The sequence below is a fragment of the Mytilinidion resinicola genome (assembly GCF_010093595.1).
Source record: "Mytilinidion resinicola strain CBS 304.34 unplaced genomic scaffold BDZ99scaffold_1, whole genome shotgun sequence".
Lineage (NCBI taxonomy): Eukaryota > Fungi > Ascomycota > Dothideomycetes > Mytilinidiales > Mytilinidiaceae > Mytilinidion > Mytilinidion resinicola.
Genome location: NW_022985437.1, coordinates 343860 through 366888, shown reverse-complemented (window position 1 = coordinate 366888; position 23029 = coordinate 343860). Strand labels below are relative to the sequence as shown.

The following is a 23029-nucleotide window of genomic DNA, read 5'->3' as shown; positions in this document are numbered from 1 at the left end:
CCCCCCTCCACATCCGTCGCCCGCGACAACCCCAGCCGCTGCAGCTCCCGCGCCGCCAGGCTGCTCGTATACCCCTCCTGGCAGATGACGATGGCGCGCGCGTCGTACCGGCCCCCCGCGGCCTCCAACCGCGCTGCGCTGCGCGGGTCGAGCCGCCACTCCAGCACGTTGCGCTCGATGACGGTCGCGCCGGCGATGTGGCCCTCGGCGGCGCGCTGGGCGGCGGGGCGGATGTCGATGAGGAGGACGGGGGCCGGGGGTGGGGTTTGGGGTTTGAAGTCGGACGCGAGGTGCGAGTGGTAGGCGGCGAGCTCGGCGGCGGCGGCGGCGGGCGTCAGGCGGGTGAGGTGGGTGCGGGCGGCGGCGAGGAGGTCGGCGATGGAGAGGGCGTCGGTTGGGGGGTCGTAGGGGGATTGGGGGGGCATTAAATTTTTTTTTTTTGGGGGGGGGGGGGGGAGTTGAGGGGGCGGTATGAGAGGGGTTCGTGGATGGTATGAAGAGGTGCGGGATGGGATGGGATGGGATGGGATGGGATGGGATGGGATGCGGAGGTTGGTGTTGGAGTTAGTGGAGGGGCATTACGTCATTTTGGGGTTTGTGGGCGTCAGATAGTATCGGGATTTGCGGGTTTGAGGTATGCGTTGGAAGGCTGAGAAAGAAGGGAGTGTGAGAGCATGTTTTGAGGTTTGGAAATGGGTTGGAGGAGGTGGTTCGTAGGCTAGCCCCGGGCCTATCAGGTTGCTTCTGTGTTTTAGGACTATTTATTACAGGTGGGCAGGTGGAGAAGCGAAATTTAGTATGATGCCTACGTTAGGGAATGGGCTCCTATCACGGTAATGATAGCAAAAAGAGGGGCATCGTGCGGCAGTGTTTTCAATAAATAGTCTCTATCTTGTGGGTTCTGCTATCGGTTCTGCTTTCGCTCAATCTCATCAACGTGGAGAGCATTCTCTCTTTATCGCAGCTAAAGACCACAGCTAGGGCGTTCGTAGTAGATGTCTCATTATCCTAATTATTCAAGGCGGCCTGGTATTGCGGGGTCCTACTCGCATGACTTTTAAGTCACAATTACCACTGGAATGGCCAGCAGGATTATAGTCAAATTGGGCGTTGGCCAACGGTCGCCGTTTTTGACCTGCTTCAGGGACTGCAGTCGACACTCTGCCGAATCAACATGCACTCTTACCCTTCTCCTTTGCACGCTGGTCAGACCAAGCCTTTACATCGTCGTTATCCTAGCCATGGCTTGTTTTTCGGAGGAAGATCAAGAAGCGTCCGCCCATTTGATCTCATAGCCATAGACTGTACGCCTGAGAAGCTCATCCTAGACTCATGTAAGTTCTTAGAAACCTCGGAGACTTGAAGCCACTCACACCACGATCTTCCTCAAACATGACCTTGTCCATGATGTTCTCAAAAATCTTAGTGACGGTAAAGCCGCTCTCACGAGCGAGATCGAAGAAGGCCAGGTCTTTTTGGAGCAGCCAGGGGCGGTATGGCGTGAACACCACAAAAGCCGTGGCTGTAGGAGAATGCTCCAGGGTATCTTGAATGCTCTTGACAAGCTTGGCGTGTTCAGAATGGTTGAAAAGGAGGTCAGCGAGAATCAAGACGTCGAAGCGTTTGGATCCGCTAGATTGAGCCAAGTGAGCCGTCAGCTTATCAACATCTGCTCCCCAAAGATAGCCCTGCATAGCATCAGCATCAACATCAGCATTGAATTCACTCAACAGGGGACCCGTAATTACCTCAGCATGAATATTTGACGTGCTAGGTAATAAGCTGCAATTAGTAATGTTGTGGCGGAGGTTGTCGATAAGGTCGGCATCAGGGTAGTCGGTCACGACGATTTGACTAGCTCCAGAGATGGCACAAATGAGGCTTGGGAGTCCACCGCCAGCGCCCAGTTCAAGGACTGTCTTTCCTTTTATCGTTGGGATGTTGTGCTCGAAATATTTTGAGAGAGTACGGCCGCCATTCCAGAGGAGGTGACCCTGGTACCGTCAGAACCATGCATCGAGACGCCAATAATCAAAATCTAGAAATCATGGAGTGAGAAATGACGATATAAGAAGATGTGAGAAAGCATTATCGCACGAGGAACAGAAATGAATGGACGATGGGCAAGAAATAGCTTTGAAGTTCTAGTCCAGGTGTCTTACCCAAAGCGGATTGTGTCCAACTAGACGCACTTGCAGCTCCTGTCCAGAAAGCATGGTATAAGGGGCATATGTGGCACTCTTTTCGGGTTGATAGAAACCTTCGGGCTCTGCAAAGAGATTCAAGTCTCCATCCTCGGAATCAGAGGCCATGGTGGGCTTGATTAAGACCAGTTACAACAGACACAAAGCCACACACACACTTGTTGACGAAGGAAGCTTAGAGATATTGATGTTCATCCAGACAGCGACTAAATCGGTGGAGATGTTGGTGATGAAAATTGGAGACTAGCTCCTTCAGTTGTGCAGTCTAAGCGATGCTCCATTCCGGCCACGTGACGGCAAACACTCGCTACCACTGCAACTACAGCCGGGTCGAATGCAGATAAAGTTGGCAGGGAGTAGATATGGTTAATATAACGGCATGCGGTCGTGCTTCAGTCCCAAGATCTGTGACAGATTGGCAGAGTCGGGAGTGTGAGATGGTAGGTGCCGTGTCGGCTTCGGGGTGCATTCCGACAGGGCTTTTCGTCTCCAGGAACATGGAGGGCATCAAAGGGCCGGCGTGGACGTGCTGCAGGGACGGGCCAAGCGCGGGTCAATAGGGCTTGCGTCTACGAGAGATCGCATGATCGTGGCCTATTCTTATTCGAAGGGCAAACTACTTATTAATTCCACTAAACGCCCAGCCGCCCACACGAACGTCGCCTTCTCGTATGCTCCACCGAGCTGTCATTTAATTCTTGTCGCCATCAGATCTTTTTGCACTGCCTTTTCGCCTTGCCCGACGCCATCCCTTAACCCGCTGACGGGCAACGCTCGGACTAGGATGTTGAACGTGGGTTGAACACGGTACTGAGGTATACACATTATGCCACGTGCGAAAGTCGCCGTAGTTCTCATCACAAAATGCTTTCATTGGCCGCATCCTTATCGATACCAAAGCGCCAATTCCAGCGGGTTAACTCGCCCAGCACACCTGTGGACTACCTCCCCAAGCCGCGCAGAACGATGCCCTCATACTCCCTCCGTCCTTTCGCGCACTTCGAAGCGCACACCTGCTAGTGCTGGTGCTTCAGCTGCAACTGGGTTGGCTCTCTCGTTCGCCTGCTGGATAGCTTCGTCCCTCTGCTCTTTTGTCCAGTCTCTTAGGTTCCTATACGCCCGGGCACCCTGTCGGAAAGTCTCAGCAGTGTCGGTCATTGCAAAGGATCTCAGCTGAGTCATGTAGTATTCAGGCCGGCCTCCGGCGCTGGTTGGCTGTGTACGGTGGCTGGTGTACATCTTGAGAGTGCCGCCGTGATAAGTCGACGTAATGGTATAAGCGTTGTCGTCGGAAACAGGCTCGTCTCTCCCGTATGACTGAAGACTGTGCATGCCTCTCGCTCCCAATGCGCCGTCGTAACAAGCCTGTCGTCCAGCCACCGCCAGCGATCCATCCGGCCCCTTGGCCGTCAGGAAGAAGTTTGGTGCCATGGGAAGGTTGTCCTCCGTTGAAGGAATAATTTGGCCGCCAAGCTCGTCGCGGACTTTTCGAGCAAGTTGTTCCGGGCGTGCGCCGTAGTAGATGTCTGGGTTCCCAGGTTTAAGCGCGCGGTCCGTTAGGGGGACAAGGTTGTCAAACGGGATTCCTCTTAAGCGGTATCCAGCGTTTGTGATGTTGCCTTCAATAGTGGGAATTACTAATTCTAACACTTTTTTTTCTCCAACGGCATCCGCATCAGTCTGCGCAAATCTTTCAAACTCTTCATCAGTGAATTTAGATGGTGAGAGAGAAGGTCGACGTTGTGCTAATATTTGGTTGATCGCCCTCCAGTCATTTGGCTTCGCAGGCACACTGTTATCGAGATATCTGTAACCATGAGGATAAACAGCGTTATCTACAAGGTGTAGTTCAAAGGCGAAGTCATAAACCCCGGTGCTCTTTGTTTTTGTTGTATTCGTGGTGGGCTCAGTGCCCGGGGGGTTCATTGAACCCCGTTGTCGGCTCTGAGAACTCGACTGGCTCGAGCGATTGGAAGGATGGATAGGTTCGGGGTACTAGAGAGCGTCATCAAACCGCTTCACGTCTTCCAGGGTCCTCAGATCGCAACAACGAAGATAGTGGGCGGTGTCTTGGGTGGTTTGACCATTTCTCTTTGACTCAGCGAGGAAGTTACGAGTAGCAGCTTGAGTGTTTCTTCGGTCTAGCTCTCTCAACGCTCGTTTCGTCAACCAGATCTTCGATAAGTTATCCCAAAATGCCGCCGGTGATTGGGATCTGCTGGGATGGCTGCGCCTCTGCTTTTTGGACGCCGGAATTTCGTTTGGTTGAGGCTGCTCTGGGCGTTGACGTTTGCGTGTACCTGAGAGTTGTGGTTCAAGCATCTGGTAATTGTGAACAAGACGGGGGCCTGCTTGAGAGGCGGGTGGGGAGCTGGAGATATCATGCAAGCAGTGGCTTGGTACATTGTATGGATGCAACTGCATCGGTGGGGCGCGGTGGAGTTGGAGGAGTCGCTTGGCTGTGAAGGTGGCAGGGTTCGCTATGCCGCTCTTTGGCGGTTAAGGTGGTGGTGGTGGTACAGCCTCGTCCTGCGTGCGGCGACCTAGCGCGGAAATCAAGCCACAAAAGTACTGCATGAGGCAGCAATTGTGTGCGCCTTCAGGGGTGAATCACAGCTCCCGAGCCAATGAATCTTCAAGCCACCTCTTTAATAGACTCGGTTTCCGCGCTAGGTCACCGGACGCAGGAAGACGCAACGCAGACAAAGAGCCGCTTGTTCATTCACAGCCCCAATGCAGCACCCACCTCAGGTCTTACGGCCGCCATCTCACCATCCGCACGCTGCTCCTGGCCTGCCGCCTGCTGCGCCGAGGGGTGGTTTGCGGGGCGCGCTGTTCTGTGCCATGCAGCGCCGCTATCGCTGCAAGAGGGAATTAAACTTGCTCACTCGCATAACCCACGACGTGAATGTCCGGCCGCTCGACCACGGCCACCTCCCGCTGACACGGCCGCCCGTCGCCTTCGCGCGGCGCATCGCAAAACCGACTGCAGTTGACTTGTTCCACCGTGGTCCCTTCGTCGGGGAACCGCTCTCGTCCCTCGTCGCAGCGTGCACACGCAGCCCATCTCAATCCGCTGAAACGGCCCTTGGGCCTCAATTCCTCGAGCCCCCCGCCGGCTGCTCTCGCTCGAGCCACAGATCGCGGGGCTGCACCTGTTGCTCTGCATCCTCTCCATTTGCTCCCACCCGTCTGCCAGGGCCCGCACAGGTGTGACAGCCTCTGCCCCCCCGGCGCCAGACGTGCCTCGAGCTCTGTAAGTCGGCCCTCCAGTCCATCGTTCCCCACTGCCAGTCCTCCCGCCGCGCTGGGCCTTGGGCGGATGCGAGCCCTTCATCCAGTTCACGGGAGCCACACGCTCACAGGCGCATCCAGGTCCCCGAATGATCAACCCAGGCTCGACGAGCACGTTCCCCGGCCCTTGATAGCCCGCCGCCATGTGGGTGGACGTTGAAGGACTCAGGAAGAAGGTCGCCTGGTAAGTTCAAATGCCGCAATGCCACTTCTTCCAAACCACTCCATGCAAGCTGCTTTGCTCTCCAGAGCCTGAGAGACCTTCCATGTCATCACTGCACTTCCTGCTCCAAGTCAGCATGTCGACTTGCCTTGCTTTCCCTACATGTCTCCTCACAACACCGCGCGCACCGAAGAAAGCAAAATCTGCGTGCCCTCGTTGCTGACTCCTTCTCTAGCGGCCCATGCATTCGTGGCCACAGGTCTTCAAAATGTGACCACAAGGATCGCGTGCTACAAGAGGTCCGCAAACCCGGCCGACCTCTAAGTAGCTGTCCGCATCCCGCTGGGACATGTAGTTGTGGTCCAATCTCCATCACCTACACCCTTCCAAAGAGTTAGTGCCTCTCTACATTGACCCTACTTGCCACTAACAGCCTCTTAGCATCCTCGTGTCTCTGTCCATCCGATAGCCCTGCTGCGGCAACCCCAACCTCAACTCCAGCACCTTCGAGCAATGGCAATCGTGTGCAGAAGGCTCGAAGCCGGAAATCTACCAGCGTCATTTCCCCGGCGATGCTCGAGAAGGCCATGAATGCGAGTGGCCAAGGAGGTGTCATAGCCTCTCCCGAAGCAGCTGGGCCTCCAGTCAATGCTTCTTTCCAGGACTCAGAGCCAACTTCAAGCACTGGTGGTTCACCGGCCTCTAGTACCAGCTCAACTCCACGCTTGGGGCCCATATCACCTCGCCACCCAAGCCAATCTGATACAAGTTTCTTCCCAGCCGAATATCGAGCCGTGGCAGCAAAACCGGCCAACGTTTCTTCGTGCTGCCAGCCAAAACAAACCATCAAAGAAGTAGATTCCCCGTCCGAGCCACAAAAAGGATCATGCTGTAGTAGCAAAAGTCAGGAGCCGAAGAATGAGGTGGCTGTGAAGAAGTCATGCTGCTCCGGACCGAAGTCTGACGCTCAAACAGAGCAACTATCAATGACGGAAAATCGAAAACTCTCGCAACAGAACGCACCATCCTATCATCAGTTTCAGTTTCCCATGAATGGTCACTTCCCATCTGGAATGCCTTCACAGGTGCCCGGATATGGTTCCGTGGGCCCAGGCGCGTTATCACATATGGTTATGCCAACACAGGTTGGGCACTCCCCTGGGAACTTTGGAATGCCGCCTGGATATGGTTTCATCGGGCCTATGTATGGAAGTCCTGCAGTGTATCAGCCTCCAACACCCCTAGCCACACAAAACGGTCATAGTACTCCGAACGGCACTGGCCAAAGCGATATGGAGCATAATTGTCGTTGTGGCGATGGCTGTAACTGCTTTGGATGTGCTGCACATCCACAGAACGCAGCAACCACCGCTTATCTTCTCGACATGGACAACTTCATGAGAAATGGAGGCTCTGGTTCTTTGTACGCGCTTCCCGCTTACCCACACCAGCCGTTGCCAGTGTCACAGCAGCATTACGGCTTCGCATATTATGCCCCTGCTCAAGGTATGAACATGTCTAGACCACATCAGACTATGCCCTTCCAATACAACCCGAATCAAGTCTCGGAAAGTTACCTTCAAGGACCAGATCATACTTGGCCGCAGAGTGGTCTAAGAATGCCGGTTCACTCAACAGTACCGACCGAGTTCGAGCAATTCAACGTCAATGGCTCGAGGGACGACCAAAGCCAAACCCCAAGACCCAGCACCGCCAAAGGAGACAACACCAGCAACAGCCCAGCATACCAAGACAGTCCTGGAGACCAAGACAACGAGCCCACACTCTCACCGTCCACCTTCTTCCTCCAGACTCTCGTTCTCCCAGGCTGCAACGATGTCACTGGCACATGCCAGTGCGGGGACGGCTGTAACTGCGTTGGCTGCCTCACTCACGGTGGCCACGACGGCATCCCCCTCGTGCCTCCCAGCAATCTTGCATCGCCGGACTTCGACGCCTTTATAGCCAACACAAATGGGATTGCTGGCCTGGCTGACCAAGAATCTTTCTTCGCTTCACCGTTCACGGAGGCGCCTTCATGAGCACTCGGCTCAGCGCTCCTTCCACGTTCTCCACTACACTCCTCACTCTTGTACTTCATGACTGCATTGCATGATACCCCGGGATCACGCAGGAGGCGAGGCGTTCTCCTGGCCCGACACACAGCTATTGCGTCTGGCATACAGGCCTATATATGATTGTTTTTCTTATAAAAAGTTAGGGACTGATCGGATTTCGGATTTACTATGGGACATGGCATGGGCATGGGCGTGGGCGTGGGCATTTACATGGGACTAGGCTGGGTAAGAGAGGAATATGCGTTAGATCGTATGATAGACGATAGGTCTATGGATGGTATACTAAGACAGACATATATAAGAAACTATGGCCGATGGAAGGAGAGGCCGCTGGAAGTAGGGTTCTGATAACAGAGGTTTACCCCCTTCACAGCATCATATACAAAGCACTAGGTAGCGCTGTACGCCCATGAAAACGCGTCGGCCAATAAAGAAGCGCCTGTTCTGACCAGCTTAAATCACACTGCGCCAGCCTTCGCACGTCGTCTACGATTGTTATAGCCTATCGGGGCAGCACCCCAGGCAGCGGTAAACGAGAGTTTCAAAGTGAATCCATGAAAAAAAACATGATGCATGGACTATAATTACACGCCACGCTGAAACTCAAGAATCCCCAATAAGTAGATGGGTAACTTAGGTATGTAGCTCGTGGGGGGGAGGCGGCCTCCCTACGAAGAAGGTAGCTCGCCCTCGCCACCTGCTTTTTACCTACCCAGCGTTAGGATCCGTCTGTAGGACGGATCAAGCATCAGCATCATCCATGTCGCCTATCCAGGACAACGTTGCCATCCATTCATCCATCCATCCATCCATCCATCCATCCAAGACGACAAGCCATCCATCAACGGCGACAAAGCCATCCCTTCAAGACGACAAAGCCATCCATTCAAGACGACATGTCATCCATCCAAAGCCAGCATTGTCAGAAACCGTCCATCCGAGCCTCCCCCCCCCAATTATCGTGTGCCCCCGGCCAATAAAGTCATCCCAACGCCCCAAGAGAATCCCCAGCCCCTCGCGCCGAACCGTCTGGAACTCCGATGTCCCAGGTGGGTATGCTCCAACGCCTAACAGCCAAGAAAAGAAAAAGGGGGGGCAAAAGGGCAAAGGGGATGTGTGTGCATTGCAGAAAGAAAAGGAAAAAAAGGTGAAGACAAACCTTTTCGACGGGTATCGTTTATTTTCCGGAAAGAGCACGGCCGCTCCCACCAGCCAGCGCTCGCCTGAAAAAACGGAAAACGCCGATGTCGCAAAACAAGTTTCCGTTGGTCGTTCGTGTTGATTTCGTAAACCGCGCTGTTTCGGCGCGTTGATGGGTGTCGTTTTGACGCTCGCTCTGAGAGGCTTAAACCTCCATCGAGTCGGCGATCTGCTCGCTGACAGCCCTCACGGTGCTCTTGGACCGCTCGCGCGACATCTCCACATCGCTCGGCTCCTCTTCCTCCTCCTCGGAGTCGCCCTCGCTCGCGCTCGCCGACGAGTCCCCTTTCTCCTTCGCGGTAGCGCCGCTGTCGTCGCGGGTGGTTGTGGCGGCGTCGACCTGCACGTTAGGCGGCGGCGGTGGCATGCTTACCAGCGCGTGGAAATCGACGTCCAGATCGTCATCCTCGCTCGACTCCTCCTCGACCACCAGGTACTCGTCGTCGTCCTCGCCCCACCCTCCGTCCTCAAAGTCCTTGTCTTCGGCGCGGTCGCCCAGCCAGTACCGCGCGCGCTTGCGGGCCCCCGCGCCCACGCTGCTCGCTCCGCCGCCGCGCTGCGAGTGCTTGCGCTTGGCGACGAGCGCCGTCGGCGACTGCGAGATGGCGCTGAGGCCGCGGAGGTAGAGGTACAGGACGCGCTTCTTGGACTTGTTGAAGACGAAGTAATTGAGGCTCCAGATGGAGCCGTCGTCGCCGTAGAAGGGGTCCTCATCGGGCGTGTAGCAGTAGATTTCGCAGTCTTTCAGGGACATCTCATTGTCGATCAGCTGCCACATGCGCGGGCCCCACGTCTGGCTGCCGTTGGGCGTCTGCGCGCCCGGTGCGATAGCCCCGCTGCCCCATTGGTAGGGGACGGCGAGGATGGCTGCAGACGGCCGCGGGCGCAGGTTGTAGAGTGTGGTGTCGATGGTGTTCATGGCAGAGCGCACGCTGCGCTCTTTGCGGAAATCGGTCGGGCGGAGGGTGTGGGAGAAGTCGTAGTCCGGGTGGCTGGCGTTGAGCGTCGCGATAAGATAGGCAAAGGTGCGGCGGCTCGATATCTGGCTCAGCGGACCGAACGGACTCGACCGAGCGAGATTCATTGACTCGGCGAGCGACGCGGCTTCTGGGGGGGACAGCGAGGCCGACAGGCGCAAAAGTGACTCATATTGCGACTCAAGCGAGTTCTCGATCGTCTTGTAGAGTTTCTTATCGCTGCCCGCCGCCTTTGTAGTGTAGAGATCGCATCCGCCGACAATATGACAATCGGGAGTTTCGAAATTCAGTGCGCTGGCGACGACTTCAAGGTCGCGGACTGGAAGGTACTAGGCACGGGCAATCGGTGTCAGTAAGAAGCTCTCGTTATCAGGATCGGGCCTGGGACGGACCTTCATGGTGTTGATTGTTAGGCTTCCTAGGCGGTCTCAGCAGTAGGGATGATAGAGATATGCGGACCGGCTGGCGAAAGAGTCGCGCGTAGGCTCGGATATGCGGCGGCTTTGCGCTTTCTTTGTCCTTGATGTGTCGGAAGTGACCTGCTGTAGCAAGACAACACTCAGGAATCGCTCCAGGCTGGGTGCAAAGACCGAGATCTGCGTGTTGTTCAAGCCAGACGAGCGCCTAGCAGGAAGCGGAAGTAGTAGGATAATGCATGACGTTGAGTGAAGGTCGTGGTTGTTGAGAAGGTCGTCCCGGCTACTAGGTAACGCGGAGGTGAGGGTGAGCTGACCAAGACCGTCAGGTGACGTGCTCGACGTGCGTCAATGATTGGAGCAAAGGGTGCCCGGCGAGTGCAACTGGAGCAACTTGAACAACGACGGCAATCCACCAATGGCTAAAGCAGTGTCGATGAGGAGGTCGAGAGTAGTGCTGTGGTTCGTCCGTTACCAGAAGCAGTGGATTTCTCACAATGGATCTTCCCTGTTGCCTCTGCTGGATAGTGCTCAAGAAATCCGTGGTGTTCCCAAATGCTGAGACCGGATGTATCGTTAGTATGGCTACAAGGTCAGCGGCGGTGCATAGCTGATTCCAGCGATAGATCGATGTTCAGTCTGGTTCTCATGTCATGACGGCTAGAAGGAAGCTTTCAAAAAAACGGGCTTCAAAATAGCTTCATTCATCTCAGGTTCTAGTCCTCTAGTAACTCTCTCTCGAGTATTGCTCAGCGTATAACGCCGCAGTTGGACATGATCGTTCGGTGGACGAACGTGTTGACCAGTGTCGAAACTCCAGACACCAAACTCCATCACATGGTATACCATTCCGTTGTGCGCCTTGTTAATCGATCGTGCCGACAGTTCACAGCATGCCGCTTGCGCGCAGCCTTCCTTCAATGTCCTTTTGGGCCTATGATTCGACAACAAGCATATGTTATTAGCCACATATATTTGAAGGGACGCTCGGGGTCGAGCCAACCGCGGAGGTGGCATCGTAGGAGTCAAGGTGACGGATGGGGTGGTAGGTATATAGGTCCGCCCGTACGTGGTTACATTATCTTGGTGACAATGTCATCTTCGGCCTGATGACAGTGGTACACGTGTCAGCGAAGGCCGGGAGGTGTATGTTGTTGGTGGCAGTGACAGGAAAGCACTAATGAGGGTCAAGTAGCAGCGTCAACTTACCTCCATATCCTCGAGACTGTCTTGCTGGCCTATACACCTCAGGACGTTCTTCTTGCTGCTCTCTTGCATTTCGCCTGCGAGCAGAAGCTCATCGAGAATGAAGTAGGCCTTTTGGAAGTTGAAAATGATGTCCAGCTCACAGACGTTGCCGTAGTACTTGTCCATTTGCTCTACATATCGGTGCACGATCTCCAAAGTGATGAGTTCGTTGTCGGTGGAGTCGCATCCAGCAATGAAGAAGAGGGAGGCATAGCGGCGGTAGACAATCTTGGTGTCTGGGATGAGGCATCAGTCATGACATGTCACAACAAGAGCAGAAGCGTCTGCCAACCTTTATACTCCAAGAAGTTGCACATCCGGGTCCTACGGGCAAGCACAAGCTGGGAGACATCTTTGATGATCTTTGCCTTGTCCTTGGGGGAGAGAGTGGTGAACCACTTGGCCAAGCGCTGAGGGCGGTTAGTGGCAGGCAGCGCGGCGGGATCGTAGGAGACTGACAACTTTGCCCTGCCGCGAGAGCAAGATCAAGTACCTTCAAAAAGTCAGACACAGTATCCCTCACACTTGCGACTTGCAGCGGACTTACTTGATGGTCATGGCGAAGATGGAGGGCGCCTTGCTTGTGGGGAGGACGATGGAAAAAGACCAGGGCAAGAGAAGCAGCATTCGGCTGGGAGATGAAGGAGTGGGACCGCTTACATTGCACAAGACCCCACTAGTGAACGCCCGCGTGCCCCTCACCTCAATGCGACGACGACGATGATCCCTCTATAACATTTCCAATTCTCTCCTGATCCTGGTGTGACAACCTTGAGCATACCAAGCTACTCTGGGAAATTTTTCAACTCGTTTTTTTTGCGAGTCTCGAGATACCAACAAAGGCCCATCTGTCTGCGAGACGAGCAAGAACCATTACCTTATTACCAATACACTATATACTACACGATCACGACTCTTCCTCCGCCGTGGTTCATAAGACCTCTTTGCACTGGATCATCTATCTGTGACTTCTAACCAATCCCAGTCATGAAGCTCATTCTCTCCACCTCGTGGGCCCCCCTTCATACCCATATCTAAATCAATTCACTGACTATCACCCAGAAACATCATGGGTGGCCCCCCCTCCGTAGTCCGCCGCCCGGGCTACGAAAAGTCCAACACCGAGCTCACCTCCTCCCTGCGCTCAAACTTCACATCGCACCAGCAAGCCTCAGAGACCTCCACGCCCGCCGGCGCATCCTCCCCCCCAAAGCCCGCCGCCTACCAATCCTGGACCTCCCAACACTCCAACACCCTCTTCATCCCCGCCTCCGAGCCCACTCCCGCCGGCCTCGCCGAAGAGCGCTCCCAATACGACATCACCGTCAAACTCTTCTACCTCCCCAACATCCCCTCCTCGCGGCGCAGCCTCCAAAACCGCGAAGCCATCGACCTGGTCCTGCGCGAGCTCGGCGTCTCCTCCATCGACCTCCTCATCGTGTCCTTCCCCGGCATCAGCTTCGACGCCGACGACGAGGACTCCGACTACGACTCGCCCGACCCCTCGGACTCGCGCTCCATGTCCACCAACGCCGGCTGTCCAGATGCCGAGACCGCGCCCGAAGACATCGACACCATAACCCAGACATGGCGGACGCTCGAGAAGCTGCACGAGGAGGGCATCATTGCGAAACTAGGCGTCGCCGAGTTCGGGACGCAGCGGCTGGCGCGGTTCCTGCCGCAGACCAAGGTGCGGCCGGCGGTGGATCAGATCAATGTGCGCGACTGCTGCGTGGTGCCGAAGCCGTTGATTCTGTATGCGAAGCAAGAGGGGATCGAGCTGCTGACGCATAACGACTGCACGAATGTGCTACCGAGGGGCACGTTACGGGAGCTTCTGGGGTCGGGAGAGCATGGCGCGGGCGTGTTGGCGGCGCCGGGTGGGGCGGAAGAGGCGGGGTTGAGGGGCGATGTGGAACCGCAGTGGGTTGTGAAATATACTGCTGTGGTGAAGAATCGGGGTGTTGTGGAGAGTAAGGGGTATTTTGCGGCCGCTGAGCTGAGGGGGGAGTAACGAAGTTGAGGGCTAGACGTGTATATATCCATTGATTGGCATTACGGCATGGCATACGAGCATCCTTGAATTGCTGCGGTACTTTTGTTCAGAAGAAATAGAAAGAGATGATGTGTTTCTCAACTCTATCGGACCACTTGTGTTGGAAACAGATTTGTAATCCCTAGGTGGTGACAATCACCGGGCCAAAGACGTGATCTGAGTTATGCTTGGGTTATGTTGATTAGCACAACGTGCATCTGACATCATTAAAGTCATGGTCGAGGGGAAGTAAGCCCAGACTATACTTTTGGAAGTTCTAATCGTCCCATAGCCCACCAGAATAGTCCAAAGGCGATTGCAATATCGTGCAGCCACAGCTAAAAGAAACATGGATAGTCTATTGTGAAAGTCATATGACTGCAGACTCATCAAATAAATAGCATGAACGACCGATGGCATGGTATATGCAACATCAGAACCCCCCTCCCATACGAGCCAAATTCAGAGTTTGAGTCCCCGATCCAAACTCCTACTTTTGGTACAGTATTGAAACAACGCTGAACCGCGGCAATGTAAAATCAAACAAATAAATGATGGAAGATTCAGTCAAGGCCAGTAAAGACCGTCCCCTGCCCCAGCCGTCCACGACTATCATGCACGCAGGTCTTATGAAAAATAGAAAAAAGGAAAAATGAGATGAAGATTGCAAAATGACAACGAGGCTCGACATCCTAAAACGCTTGCTAGATGAGTCGTTGATGTAGCAAAATCTCTGAGCACGATGACTACTATATGAAGGAAAATAGTACAGTCGCTTGGGTGTACTAATCTGAGCAGGGGCTAATCTTCAATAGCAGAGTCGTTCTGGTCGTGTATGGCAGACCCATTGGCTCGAAAGCCCTCGTGCGCTTTCCCGGTGTTAAACCGCGCCGCCCTCTGCGCATCGCTGAACACCTTGAATTCCTCTGGCGACTCATGCTTTAGCCGTTGGATCTCTTCTGCGTTCTCGCCGATCCGGTTGAGGGTCTCCTCCCAGTCGCCGTGTTCTGCCGCAAGGCGCAGCTCTTCTCCGGTCAATGCATCCAGCTTGCTGCGAATCTCGTGTAGTGTAGGAGTGGAATGGCCGTCCTTCACTTTTGAGAGTGCCTCAATTTGTGAAAGAGGGTCACCTAGTCCAGAGGAAGAGGAGGGCCGAGAATGATTGTAAATCTCGGCACGAACGCGTTGACCCAAGCGATGGATTCTGCCTTCCTCCATAGAAAGAGCACGTGAAGCGAGCGAGACGTCAGAGTTGTGGCGGGAGCGAATCGCAGCCTTGCGTTCCTCGTCATCAGATTCGATGGCGTGCGTGTCTGAAGGACTCGTGGAGAAAGTTGCGGCTGTGGATGTAGGGGGTGATGATGAGCTGTGGGCAGAGGAGTGTGTAGATGCAGTGTCGGAATACATGTTGCCAGCGGAATAAAGACGACACTCAGGGTATTCTTCCTCAAATCTTTGGATCATGCCCTGAAGTGTTTGATCGAGGAACAAGAGACGACCTATCATATTTAGTATCAGGTTTTGCTGAGCATAGACCACAGAGTGGCAAGAAAATATATCGGGAAACTTACGATACCCCATATCATTGTCTAGCCTGGATTCTCTCACTATCGCTGGTTGTAACCGAGCCCGAATATTTCGGGCACTTTCGAGGAGATTTTTCGACATGTTAAGGGCTTTGCCCGGATTCCCTGCGGCGCCAATACGGCTAGGTGTTGTAGCTCCGCTGGTGGGATGTGATGGTCTCCGTAGCTCGGATGCTTTCTGCAACAAACAGTAGCTGAGGGCTTTGACGACTCCTGTCCCTCCCACTATGTAGTCATCATCTGGAGCAGGATCGTCGTCGTCCTCTCCCTCACCTCGGCCAACGAGATGTTGGAGCACTTCCGGTACCTCTACATCTTTCCCTTCTCCAATGCCACTGAACTCGGATACTTCTGTTAAGCGTTCCATATTTCGAAGGCAATAAGCTACTACTTGTTTGGCGAGAGCCTTGACGACTTCGCCCGTCTCTGGACCGGGCACATCGACGTCTATGCAGATAATGGTGTTGGAAACTCTTACTGCTGCCATCAAAGATGCGTACAGAGCGCAAGCATCTTCTTGGCTCTCTTCATCAGACGCACTTGAGACAATTGAAAGTTGCGGGTTCTCTAGAATGTTCAGGTGTGCAAGATGAGGACATTCCGGAAGTACTTCAGCTAAACCAATGGCCTCAACTGGTGACATTGATACGTCCATGAGATGAATTCGCTTCAAATTCTGCATGAGAGGAAGGTACTTCCTGAGGAGGTAAAGGGAAGCCCTCGGAAGCGGCGTAGAGAACAGATCGCGGTTATGCGAGAGATCGAGGAATCGGAAGTTGGGTAGAGCAGCGAGCGCGGGAAGGAGTGGCTTCAGGGAATCCGGTTCAAGATTGCAGTCTGCAAGACTGAGAAGACATAGTGCGCATTCTGGCGGGATACTTGCGCAGAGGCGGCCGATACCATTCCTTAGATCGTTTCCACCAAGATCTAAGCCCTGACAGACGCCTGAACGGACATATCGGATGACATGGTCAAGCCCTTCATCGTCAATATCATTGCCAGCGAGACCCAAACGCTGAATACCACTGACAGTCACCGCGTCAATAATCCTTCTGATAGCCTGAGTGGAAAGGGAGCATTCTGCTAAGATAAGCTCTTCCAGTCTTGAGCCACCAAGACGCTCCGATATTGCCTTGCACAGAGTGTCGGAAATTTCTGTTTGATGTGGTTTCGGTGATGCTGTTCCGTTTGTCGAAGGTATGCTCTGTGCTCGAGGGAATGGGACCATGGAAACGTCGATAGCCTTCAGCGACTTGCACATATAGATAAATAAGCTAATATGCTTCCAACCCTCGCGAGTAATTTTTGGGTTGTTTTTCAGGGACAGCTTCTCTATCACTCCGGTGCGTTTCTCAAATTTCCCAATCTGACCATTCTGACCCCGGTCATATGTACTAGACCGACGCTTTAGGTTTTCTGGAATTTTGGCTGACAGTAACCCGGCGAGAATGACGCGGGTCTTTTCATCTGTGAGATCGGAATCGTCCATTATGAGCTTCATCACGGGCACGATAGCCAGCCAGTCTCCAAGAGTAACAATGTCGGCAAGCTGTAACCTGGAACCAGTGAGGTCCAAACATGTGACTACTCCAGGGAGAGCAACGGCACAGCTATAAGGGTGCGAGAGTTGGTCGCTTACGCGCTTCAGAATAGGCGTTTCTCTGAGCTGACAGCATCGTCGATATATGCGGAGAGGATCAGTGGTCGGCCGATCCTGGGCTCTTGGAGTTGACGTTCCGGATATCGCGGGAGTAACATTGGGGCTTGCTTCGTCATCGTCCCGGCTCAATTCAAGGGGTACGGTACCGTTTTCTTCAGCCTTCCTCCGTTTCTTTTCTTTTCTTTCCTTACGTTCTGCTTCGGATCGCTTCTTTTTCTCTCTTTTCTTGCAGTCCTTATCGTTTTCGTTTGATGTGCCTTCAGTACCCAGCACATCTTCAGTTCCAATAGTCTCGTTGGTAACCTGTACCAAGCCAGCCTTTTCCTTCTCTTCGGCAACAGCTTCAGGGTGCTTGAGGGCCTCTCCCTCACCTCGCTCTTTGAGCTTCTTGTCTTTGCGCTTCTTTTTCTTGTCCTCACAATCCCCCTCGTCCTTGTACCGAGGCCCGCCGGCAATTTCGACATCGACGCAAAACGCGACCCGCCGAAGCTTGGACTGCTCTAATTCCGGTACGAGACATCGATCACGATTCAGGTCAACATTCATGACCTTCCGGGGACATATTGTTCCATGAGGGGGCACCTTGCCGAGGGGAGAGGCTTGCGTCCCAGACGAGAGGCGGCGCAACGCATTGGAAAAGAAGGACGTCCCAGCTTTCGGAGCTTGGGGTATCTGAGAGTCCGGAGGTCCCCCAGTTGCTTCATTGGCAGCCCCAGAGTTCACATTTGGGCCGGTAGCCGAGGTCGCTGGCAATGACGTAGCGCCTTGAGCGCCATTGATCGTCGACGGAGGAGTAGATGTCGGCGCAGTTTGAGGCTGCTGTCCCGTGTTTTGGGCTGACGAAAACTTGGAGCTTATGCTGCTTATCCACGAATTGCGCCTGGAAGGGGACTTCGAATCTGGCGGGTTAAGGGTTGGGATCTTTTCCGAACTTTGCCGTCCATTTATATTGGGTCGCTTCGGAATCGGCTTGGAAGCCGAAGTTGCAGGCGCAGGAGGAGGAGAGGGCGGTTTCTCGGTAGAGGATGCGCTTGGAGTATGTGGAGGGTGGCGATCGGGAAGACCGCCATGAGCTGAGGTTCGAGGAGGAGCGTCTCTCGCAAGTCCCGGGGAGGATGGTGCTTGCAGTCGATGGTGGTGATCTGTATCGCATGTTAATACGAGAAGCTCTGCGAACGCAGTGAGGCGGTCGTTGCGCCCAGGTTCTTCGGACGGTAGTATACACCGTCCGCGAAGCGCTCACCTTTATTGGAGTGGTGCAGCCAGCTAACGTCAACACCGCTATAGTCCTCCATGCCGGACAACGCGTATTTGGACGGGGCGTGCTATAAGATGCGCGCCATAAGTGTGAGAAGTGGAGGCAAGAAGGTGGTGAATGAGGATGTTGGTCAGCGGAGGCAGGTGGTGGGGTTGAGCGTTGAGAGGCTGGCGGTTTAGTCGTGGGATCTAGATGGGTCCTGAGAAAGTCGCGGGGCGAGGGCAGGTATTTGCAGGGCACAGAGGGCACGGAGGGCATTGGGAATACCGGGGACGCAGAGTCGCAACAGCTGACCGCGACAATTTATTGCAGCTCCCATTCGCGATCCGCTGTCGGCATGCCAAACGCTATGATGTCGATGTGATCGGGCGGACAATGGTTACCGCACCCTGCGCCTTGCGCCCGCAGCCAGTCTTTGACAGGTGAGAGATAGCATAACATCCTCACCACGGCCCAGCTACTGCGCAACTGCGGTGGCCGTTTCGCTCCCCGAACATCCTTTGTCGAGCCTCCTCAGCCTCCTCAAGGGCTGATTCCCAAGGCGCGCTCAGGATTAGTCTGACCCGTCTGAATCGCCATCAAAACCATCAGCTGGGCGCGCTTACCAAACGAGCCAATCCGGCTCCCCTCCGCTAAAAGATGCGTGCAGCTCGTGGCGCCACGGTGAAATCAGCCGGATTTTCTCTTCTTCGGAACCGGAGCCGCAGCAACCCGGCACTGGGCAGAAACATGAAGATACAAAGTCCTCCGCCGCATGACCGTAGATTTCTCGTCACGGGCCGCTTGAGATTAGTGACGTTCTGGTGATCAAGCGTCTCAGAGGCTTGGTGTGAGGCTTCGAAGAGCAACCGCAGACTCCGAACACGTATCAATCGCTTCTCTTTTCTGCAGCTTACCAGTCTCACTAAGATTGCTTACTCAGGAGTGCACCAAAGCGTGCCGGAAACCACATATTCCATGGGCTGAGTCGTGATGGCATATTGGAACAGCTGTTCGAGACGGCCATGTCCGCAGCAGCACCGTCTACAATTGTGATGTTAAAGAGTGGATACATCTGGACTCAGCCCGCCAGTACAGATCTGGGAGTAAGACCACAAATCAAAAGCCTCCGGGTCACGTCTCAGCACGCATCGCTGCAGAAGTCTTGAAAGAACGCCTTTCAGACTCAGATATGTCTCTCATCAGCCCTTCTTTTTGGAATTTGTAGCTACATGCAATGATGGTGGACATCTTTTGGCAAGTAAAAGACTTAGGTGTGTCTCTTCATTACTTTCTACTGCTCGTACTAAACGGAATAGACAAGAGAAAGAGATTGAAACAACACTGTATAAAATGTTTTCATGCCGCTCTCGACCATGACCACCTAGATATAGCAGGTGTACTGATAGGCCATTTCATCGCACGACCATTAACTCGATAGGATGAACACATGTGTAGAGGCCGTGAAGTGTATCAAGAGTTGTACTTTATAAAGTAGATTATACTAAAGTCCACATATTGAACGAGCAGAAGTGTTTGGTGTTGGATTTCGAGGTACGAAGTACCTGGGCCCATCAGAGTCCGTGCACGGGCCACAGCCCACGAATTTGGCTCACCTCCACCATGCTTATGGCACCCCTCACCAAACGCCAACGACAACACATTGATCTCCGCAACGTCGCGCCCTCGGCCTCTGAAGCTCTCACATTACAGCAATCATGGCCGAGGTTCCCATAGGTGAGTATCTGATTGCCCTGCCATATTAAGCGCAAGCTGACGACACCCCAAGTCCTCGACGGCGGGACCGGGTTCCTGAAGGCTGGATATGCAGGACAGGTTCGCAGACCTCCCATGCGCGCAGAATAAGATAGTAGTAACCGTGCCTTTCCAATATACAGAACTTCCCAGACCACCAGTATCCCTCAATAGTCGGCCGCCCCATCCTACGTTCGGAGGAGAGAGATGGCGATATTGTCGTTAAGGATATCATGTGCGGTGATGAAGCAGCTGCGGCGCGGTCTATGCTGCAAATCACATATCCTGTACGACACTTTCCATCCGCTATGGAGGCGATGGTCCCCGATTTTGGACCAGACAAGAGCTGACGCTTTCACCAATTGCAGATGGAGAATGGCATTGTAAAGAGATGGGATGACATGCAACATCTTTGGGACTACACCTTCTTCGAGAAGATGAAAATTGATCCCACCGGCCGCAAGATCCTCCTCACTGAGCCGCCCATGAACCCTCTCCGAAATCGCGAACAGATGTGCGAGGTCATGTTCGAGCGCTACAATTTCGGGGGCGTTTATGTTGCTATACAGGCAGTGCTGGCACTCTATGCGCAGGGTCTCTCGTCTGGTGTGGTAGTCGACTCTGGCGATGGTGTCACACACATTGTGCCAGTCTACGAGAGCACAGTCCTCAACCATCTGACGAGGCGATTGGACGTTGCGGGCAGAGACGTGACGCGAAACCTGATTGCCCTGCTATTACGGCGAGGATATGCTCTGAACCGTACAGCCGATTTCGAGACGGTTCGCCAAATCAAGGAAAAGCTATGCTATGTGTCGTACGACCTAGAGCTGGACCAGCGGTTGAGCGAAGACACCACTGTGCTCGTGGAGTCTTACACCCTCCCAGATGGCCGCGTCATTAGGGTCGGTAGCGAGCGATTCGAGGCGCCGGAATGCCTGTTCCAACCACATCTCGTCGACGTCGAGCAGCCTGGTATCGCCGAGTTTCTATTCAACACCATTCAAGCCGCGGATGTCGACGTCAGAAGCAGTCTGTACAAGGCCATCGTGCTGAGCGGTGGCAGCAGCATGTACCCAGGCCTTCCCAGCCGGCTTGAAAAGGAGTTGAAGCAGCTGTGGCTTACCAGAGTCTTGCAAGGCAACCCAGAGAGACTGAATGTAAGCGGCGGAATTCTACCCCTTTCGGAGCAGCATACTAACAGGACGATATAGAAATTCAAAGTGCGAATTGAGGATCCACCCCGACGGAGACATATGGTGTTCCTTGGCGGTGCAGTTCTTGCCAACATCGTAAGCTAACCTCCACACTCCTCTTCTTTTGCCAGCTACTAACGATGCATAGATGGCGGATAAAGATAACATGTGGATCTCGAAACAGGAGTGGGAAGAACAAGGATCCAGGGCTTTGGAGAAGCTTGGAGCCAGGTAGACGAGTAAGGAAAGGTGGTGGAGAAAAGTCCGGCGTTCCTTTCATGCAAGGTCCGGACGGCACTGCACATAAGTCAAAGAATAGAAACTTACACAACTTCCAACGTAACCATCCGCCCGGCGCTGGCTCTTTTACGCAGCCTGTGAATCTGCTCACCATCTTTTCCAATGCCTTGCCAAAGGCCTGTGTACCACGTCTTGGCACTGCGTGCGAGTCCTCAAAGGTTCCTAGGAATCTGAGCGAGATGAGTACCATTTTGAAGCATTATACACGCATTGGGTAACCTCGGACGGCAGTGCAGAAACTAGATACAGGCCATAGATTTTTAAGAACTCTTCAAAGCACGACTAAGAGGGGCAAAAGAGGTTGTGGAAACCCAAGGCGAGGCATAGTCACCCTTGATGGCATATTCGGACACTTTTCCTCAAACAGGCGCAAATTGAGCAGTGGGCTCATTGTGGCAGCCTACTATCTCTATTCGCCAAAAGATAGTGTGATGGACTGACATTACGAATGGTCCTTTCTTTCCGTGTTTAATCAACACAAGCAGAGTAACACGAAGCAGAACCGGCATGGCTCGATCAGCCTGCTCCAATGGAGTAAGCGGTCCTATCTACGTAGCACAAACTGGGGGTTCAAAGGAACGACACCACGATCTCCCCATGTTGGAGCCGTAGAACAAAGACAGGGCCGGCCGTGCACGCATCGCCTGATGCCCAGGAACATATGCAGTGCGGAGTTCTGGGCTTGGTATTCGCTTGTATGCTCTTCCATCGGCCGCAGCTGCATACACAAAACCCGCGTGGAAGCAGTGGCTTCAAAGGTGCAGTATCGCCTCCGGCACGAGCCGTTGGCATTGAGCGTTCGTGTAGCACGCCAAACGCAGTATTTGCTTAATAAAGGACCTGGCGAACGGCTCGGTCCTTTGTGGTATCCACTGCTGTATATGGCCGGAAAGGTGAAGTTTATGGTAAACGCGGGGCTGGAAGTGAATGGCATGATCTGAAGCGACGAAAGGGATAGAATAATCTAGCCGTCTATGCCGCGCTGGAGTGCTCATGGCTGCATTCATGCAGTTCCACGATGCAGCGGCTGGGGGACCACTCAACTGGATTGCCTCAGAAAAGACGCCATTTTGTCAATTCCGGAGAGACAGGGTTGACAGGCGAATTGTGATTCCAGAAGCCCGCCACACCGCGTTCATCGGAGAGGCGTCTCATGACATGGCACAGACGGCGACTTGGGCCGGCATGGAGACGAATTGCAGCGGACATCATCACCAGCAGGGAATTGTGCGTAGTGGCCTATCGCGATGGCAGCAGCAGCGGGTCGCCGTGGTGGTGATGCAGGGCTTAGCTTCTGCGATGCACGTGCCAGCGCCAACGGAACAACGCTGTGACGCTGAGGCTCGGTTCGATCGGACGTCCACGGCCGCAGTCTGGCTTTGTCGTCACTGGCACGCTCGGCCCACGTAGCCGTAGCCCACGAGAGAGCGACGACTCCACGATGCTGGGCGTGCCGCCGATGCTGGAGCCGTTGTTCATAATGCAGCCACCCGCCGTCCGCGGGCGTCTTTGGTCCCCATCCCGTAGCCCCCGTGTCACCCCCCTCGACCACTCCCACTGCGCCCTCCGAGCCAGAGTCCCCATAACGACCGCCGCCGCTGCCTCTCCGTACCGTGTGGAAATAGCCTGCGAGTAGCCTACCAGGCCCTGATTGCACATTTCCAAGGTGTCGACCTGGTG

General features: G+C 54.1%; 11 protein-coding genes across 11 annotated transcripts; 5 read left to right on the top strand and 6 right to left on the bottom strand.

Moving 5' to 3' along the window:
* Positions 1-11: 11 nt before the first annotated feature.
* Positions 12-425, bottom strand: BDZ99DRAFT_513125 (uncharacterized protein; the record flags this gene model as incomplete). The annotated part of the gene is made up of 1 exon (XM_033724682.1): positions 12-425. A coding segment is annotated over one exon (414 nt), but the record flags the coding sequence as incomplete, so codon positions are not given.
* A 437-nt stretch (positions 426-862) lies between these two features.
* Positions 863-2425, bottom strand: BDZ99DRAFT_456664 (uncharacterized protein). Its single transcript, XM_033718505.1, has 4 exons — positions 2163-2425; positions 1749-1994; positions 1374-1688; positions 863-1324 (listed from the first exon to the last, which is right to left on the bottom strand). Exons 1-4 carry the CDS (start codon positions 2310-2312, stop codon positions 1265-1267), a joined length of 771 nt encoding a protein of 256 aa, XP_033583816.1. The 5' UTR covers positions 2313-2425; the 3' UTR covers positions 863-1264.
* A 348-nt stretch (positions 2426-2773) lies between these two features.
* On the bottom strand, positions 2774-4526 carry BDZ99DRAFT_483960 (uncharacterized protein; the record flags this gene model as incomplete). The annotated part of the gene is made up of 4 exons (XM_033722617.1): positions 2774-2820; positions 3218-4155; positions 4201-4273; positions 4319-4526. 4 exons carry the CDS (start codon positions 4524-4526, stop codon positions 2774-2776), a joined length of 1266 nt encoding a protein of 421 aa, XP_033583815.1.
* Positions 4527-5217: 691 nt separating this feature from the next.
* Positions 5218-7805, top strand: BDZ99DRAFT_3147 (uncharacterized protein). Its single transcript, XM_033714287.1, has 4 exons — positions 5218-5460; positions 5580-5682; positions 5897-6054; positions 6103-7805. The coding sequence occupies exons 2-4, from the start codon at positions 5642-5644 to the stop codon at positions 7701-7703; spliced, it is 1800 nt and encodes a 599-aa protein (XP_033583814.1). The 5' UTR covers positions 5218-5460; positions 5580-5641; the 3' UTR covers positions 7704-7805.
* Positions 7806-8293: 488 nt separating this feature from the next.
* BDZ99DRAFT_3220 (uncharacterized protein) lies at positions 8294-9052 on the top strand. Its single transcript, XM_033714290.1, has one exon. The coding sequence runs from the start codon at positions 8500-8502 to the stop codon at positions 9019-9021; it is 522 nt and encodes a 173-aa protein (XP_033583813.1). The 5' UTR covers positions 8294-8499; the 3' UTR covers positions 9022-9052.
* Positions 9053-9084: 32 nt separating this feature from the next.
* On the bottom strand, positions 9085-10314 carry BDZ99DRAFT_513121 (repressor of RNA polymerase III transcription MAF1; the record flags this gene model as incomplete). The annotated part of the gene is made up of 2 exons (XM_033724681.1): positions 9085-10245; positions 10309-10314. The coding sequence occupies 2 exons, from the start codon at positions 10312-10314 to the stop codon at positions 9085-9087; spliced, it is 1167 nt and encodes a 388-aa protein (XP_033583812.1).
* Positions 10315-11136: 822 nt separating this feature from the next.
* On the bottom strand, positions 11137-12214 carry BDZ99DRAFT_456660 (AP-2 complex subunit sigma). The gene is made up of 5 exons (XM_033718504.1): positions 12128-12214; positions 12040-12073; positions 11873-11990; positions 11542-11816; positions 11137-11438 (listed from the first exon to the last, which is right to left on the bottom strand). Exons 1-5 carry the CDS (start codon positions 12205-12207, stop codon positions 11406-11408), a joined length of 540 nt encoding a protein of 179 aa, XP_033583811.1. The 5' UTR covers positions 12208-12214; the 3' UTR covers positions 11137-11405.
* Positions 12215-12248: 34 nt separating this feature from the next.
* BDZ99DRAFT_430517 (glutamate-cysteine ligase modifier subunit) lies at positions 12249-13921 on the top strand. The gene is made up of 2 exons (XM_033717252.1): positions 12249-12590; positions 12643-13921. Exons 1-2 carry the CDS (start codon positions 12568-12570, stop codon positions 13592-13594), a joined length of 975 nt encoding a protein of 324 aa, XP_033583810.1. The 5' UTR covers positions 12249-12567; the 3' UTR covers positions 13595-13921.
* Positions 13922-14416: 495 nt separating this feature from the next.
* BDZ99DRAFT_374122 (RNI-like protein) lies at positions 14417-18162 on the bottom strand (the record flags this gene model as incomplete). The annotated part of the gene is made up of 3 exons (XM_033714905.1): positions 14417-15114; positions 15187-18003; positions 18105-18162. Coding segments are annotated over 3 exons (3573 nt in total), but the record flags the coding sequence as incomplete, so codon positions are not given.
* Positions 18163-19736: 1574 nt separating this feature from the next.
* BDZ99DRAFT_456656 (endocytosis and membrane growth and polarity) lies at positions 19737-21561 on the top strand. The gene is made up of 6 exons (XM_033718503.1): positions 19737-19835; positions 19888-19934; positions 19997-20140; positions 20222-21013; positions 21068-21145; positions 21198-21561. Exons 1-6 carry the CDS (start codon positions 19817-19819, stop codon positions 21282-21284), a joined length of 1167 nt encoding a protein of 388 aa, XP_033583808.1. The 5' UTR covers positions 19737-19816; the 3' UTR covers positions 21285-21561.
* A 781-nt stretch (positions 21562-22342) lies between these two features.
* BDZ99DRAFT_513116 (uncharacterized protein) lies at positions 22343-22985 on the top strand (the record flags this gene model as incomplete). Its single annotated transcript, XM_033724679.1, has 2 exons — positions 22343-22576; positions 22662-22985. 2 exons carry the CDS (start codon positions 22343-22345, stop codon positions 22983-22985), a joined length of 558 nt encoding a protein of 185 aa, XP_033583807.1.
* Between the last annotated feature and the right edge of the window lie 44 nt (positions 22986-23029).

Bases quoted from the DNA above. Each gene is read 5' to 3' on its own strand.
- BDZ99DRAFT_3220 (XM_033714290.1), top strand. From the start codon at position 8,500: ATGTCGCCTATCCAGGACAACGTTGCCATCCATTCATCCATCCATCCA.
- BDZ99DRAFT_456660 (XM_033718504.1), bottom strand. From the start codon at position 12,207: ATGCTGCTTCTCTTGCCCTGGTCTTTTTCCATCGTCCTCCCCACAAGC. The intron at 11,817-11,872 runs GTTGGCAGACGC...GCCTCATCCCAG, and splicing joins CAACTTCTTGGAGTATAAAG to ACACCAAGATTGTCTACCGC. The intron at 11,439-11,541 runs GTAAGTTGACGC...CACTGTCATCAG, and splicing joins ACAGTCTCGAGGATATGGAG to GCCGAAGATGACATTGTCAC.
- BDZ99DRAFT_3147 (XM_033714287.1), top strand. From the start codon at position 5,642: ATGTGGGTGGACGTTGAAGGACTCAGGAAGAAGGTCGCCTG. The intron at 5,683-5,896 runs GTAAGTTCAAAT...CTCCTTCTCTAG, and splicing joins CTCAGGAAGAAGGTCGCCTG to CGGCCCATGCATTCGTGGCC. The intron at 6,055-6,102 runs GTTAGTGCCTCT...ACAGCCTCTTAG, and splicing joins CACCTACACCCTTCCAAAGA to CATCCTCGTGTCTCTGTCCA.
- BDZ99DRAFT_430517 (XM_033717252.1), top strand. From the start codon at position 12,568: ATGAAGCTCATTCTCTCCACCTC. The intron at 12,591-12,642 runs GTGGGCCCCCCT...ACTATCACCCAG, and splicing joins AAGCTCATTCTCTCCACCTC to AAACATCATGGGTGGCCCCC.
- BDZ99DRAFT_456664 (XM_033718505.1), bottom strand. From the start codon at position 2,312: ATGGCCTCTGATTCCGAGGATGGAGACTTGAATCTCTTTGCAGAGCCC. The intron at 1,689-1,748 runs GTAATTACGGGT...GATGCTATGCAG, and splicing joins CGTCAAATATTCATGCTGAG to GGCTATCTTTGGGGAGCAGA. The intron at 1,325-1,373 runs GTGAGTGGCTTC...ACATGAGTCTAG, and splicing joins TGTTTGAGGAAGATCGTGGT to GATGAGCTTCTCAGGCGTAC.
- BDZ99DRAFT_456656 (XM_033718503.1), top strand. The intron at 19,935-19,996 runs GTTCGCAGACCT...TCCAATATACAG, and splicing joins AGGCTGGATATGCAGGACAG to AACTTCCCAGACCACCAGTA. The intron at 20,141-20,221 runs GTACGACACTTT...CACCAATTGCAG, and splicing joins TGCTGCAAATCACATATCCT to ATGGAGAATGGCATTGTAAA.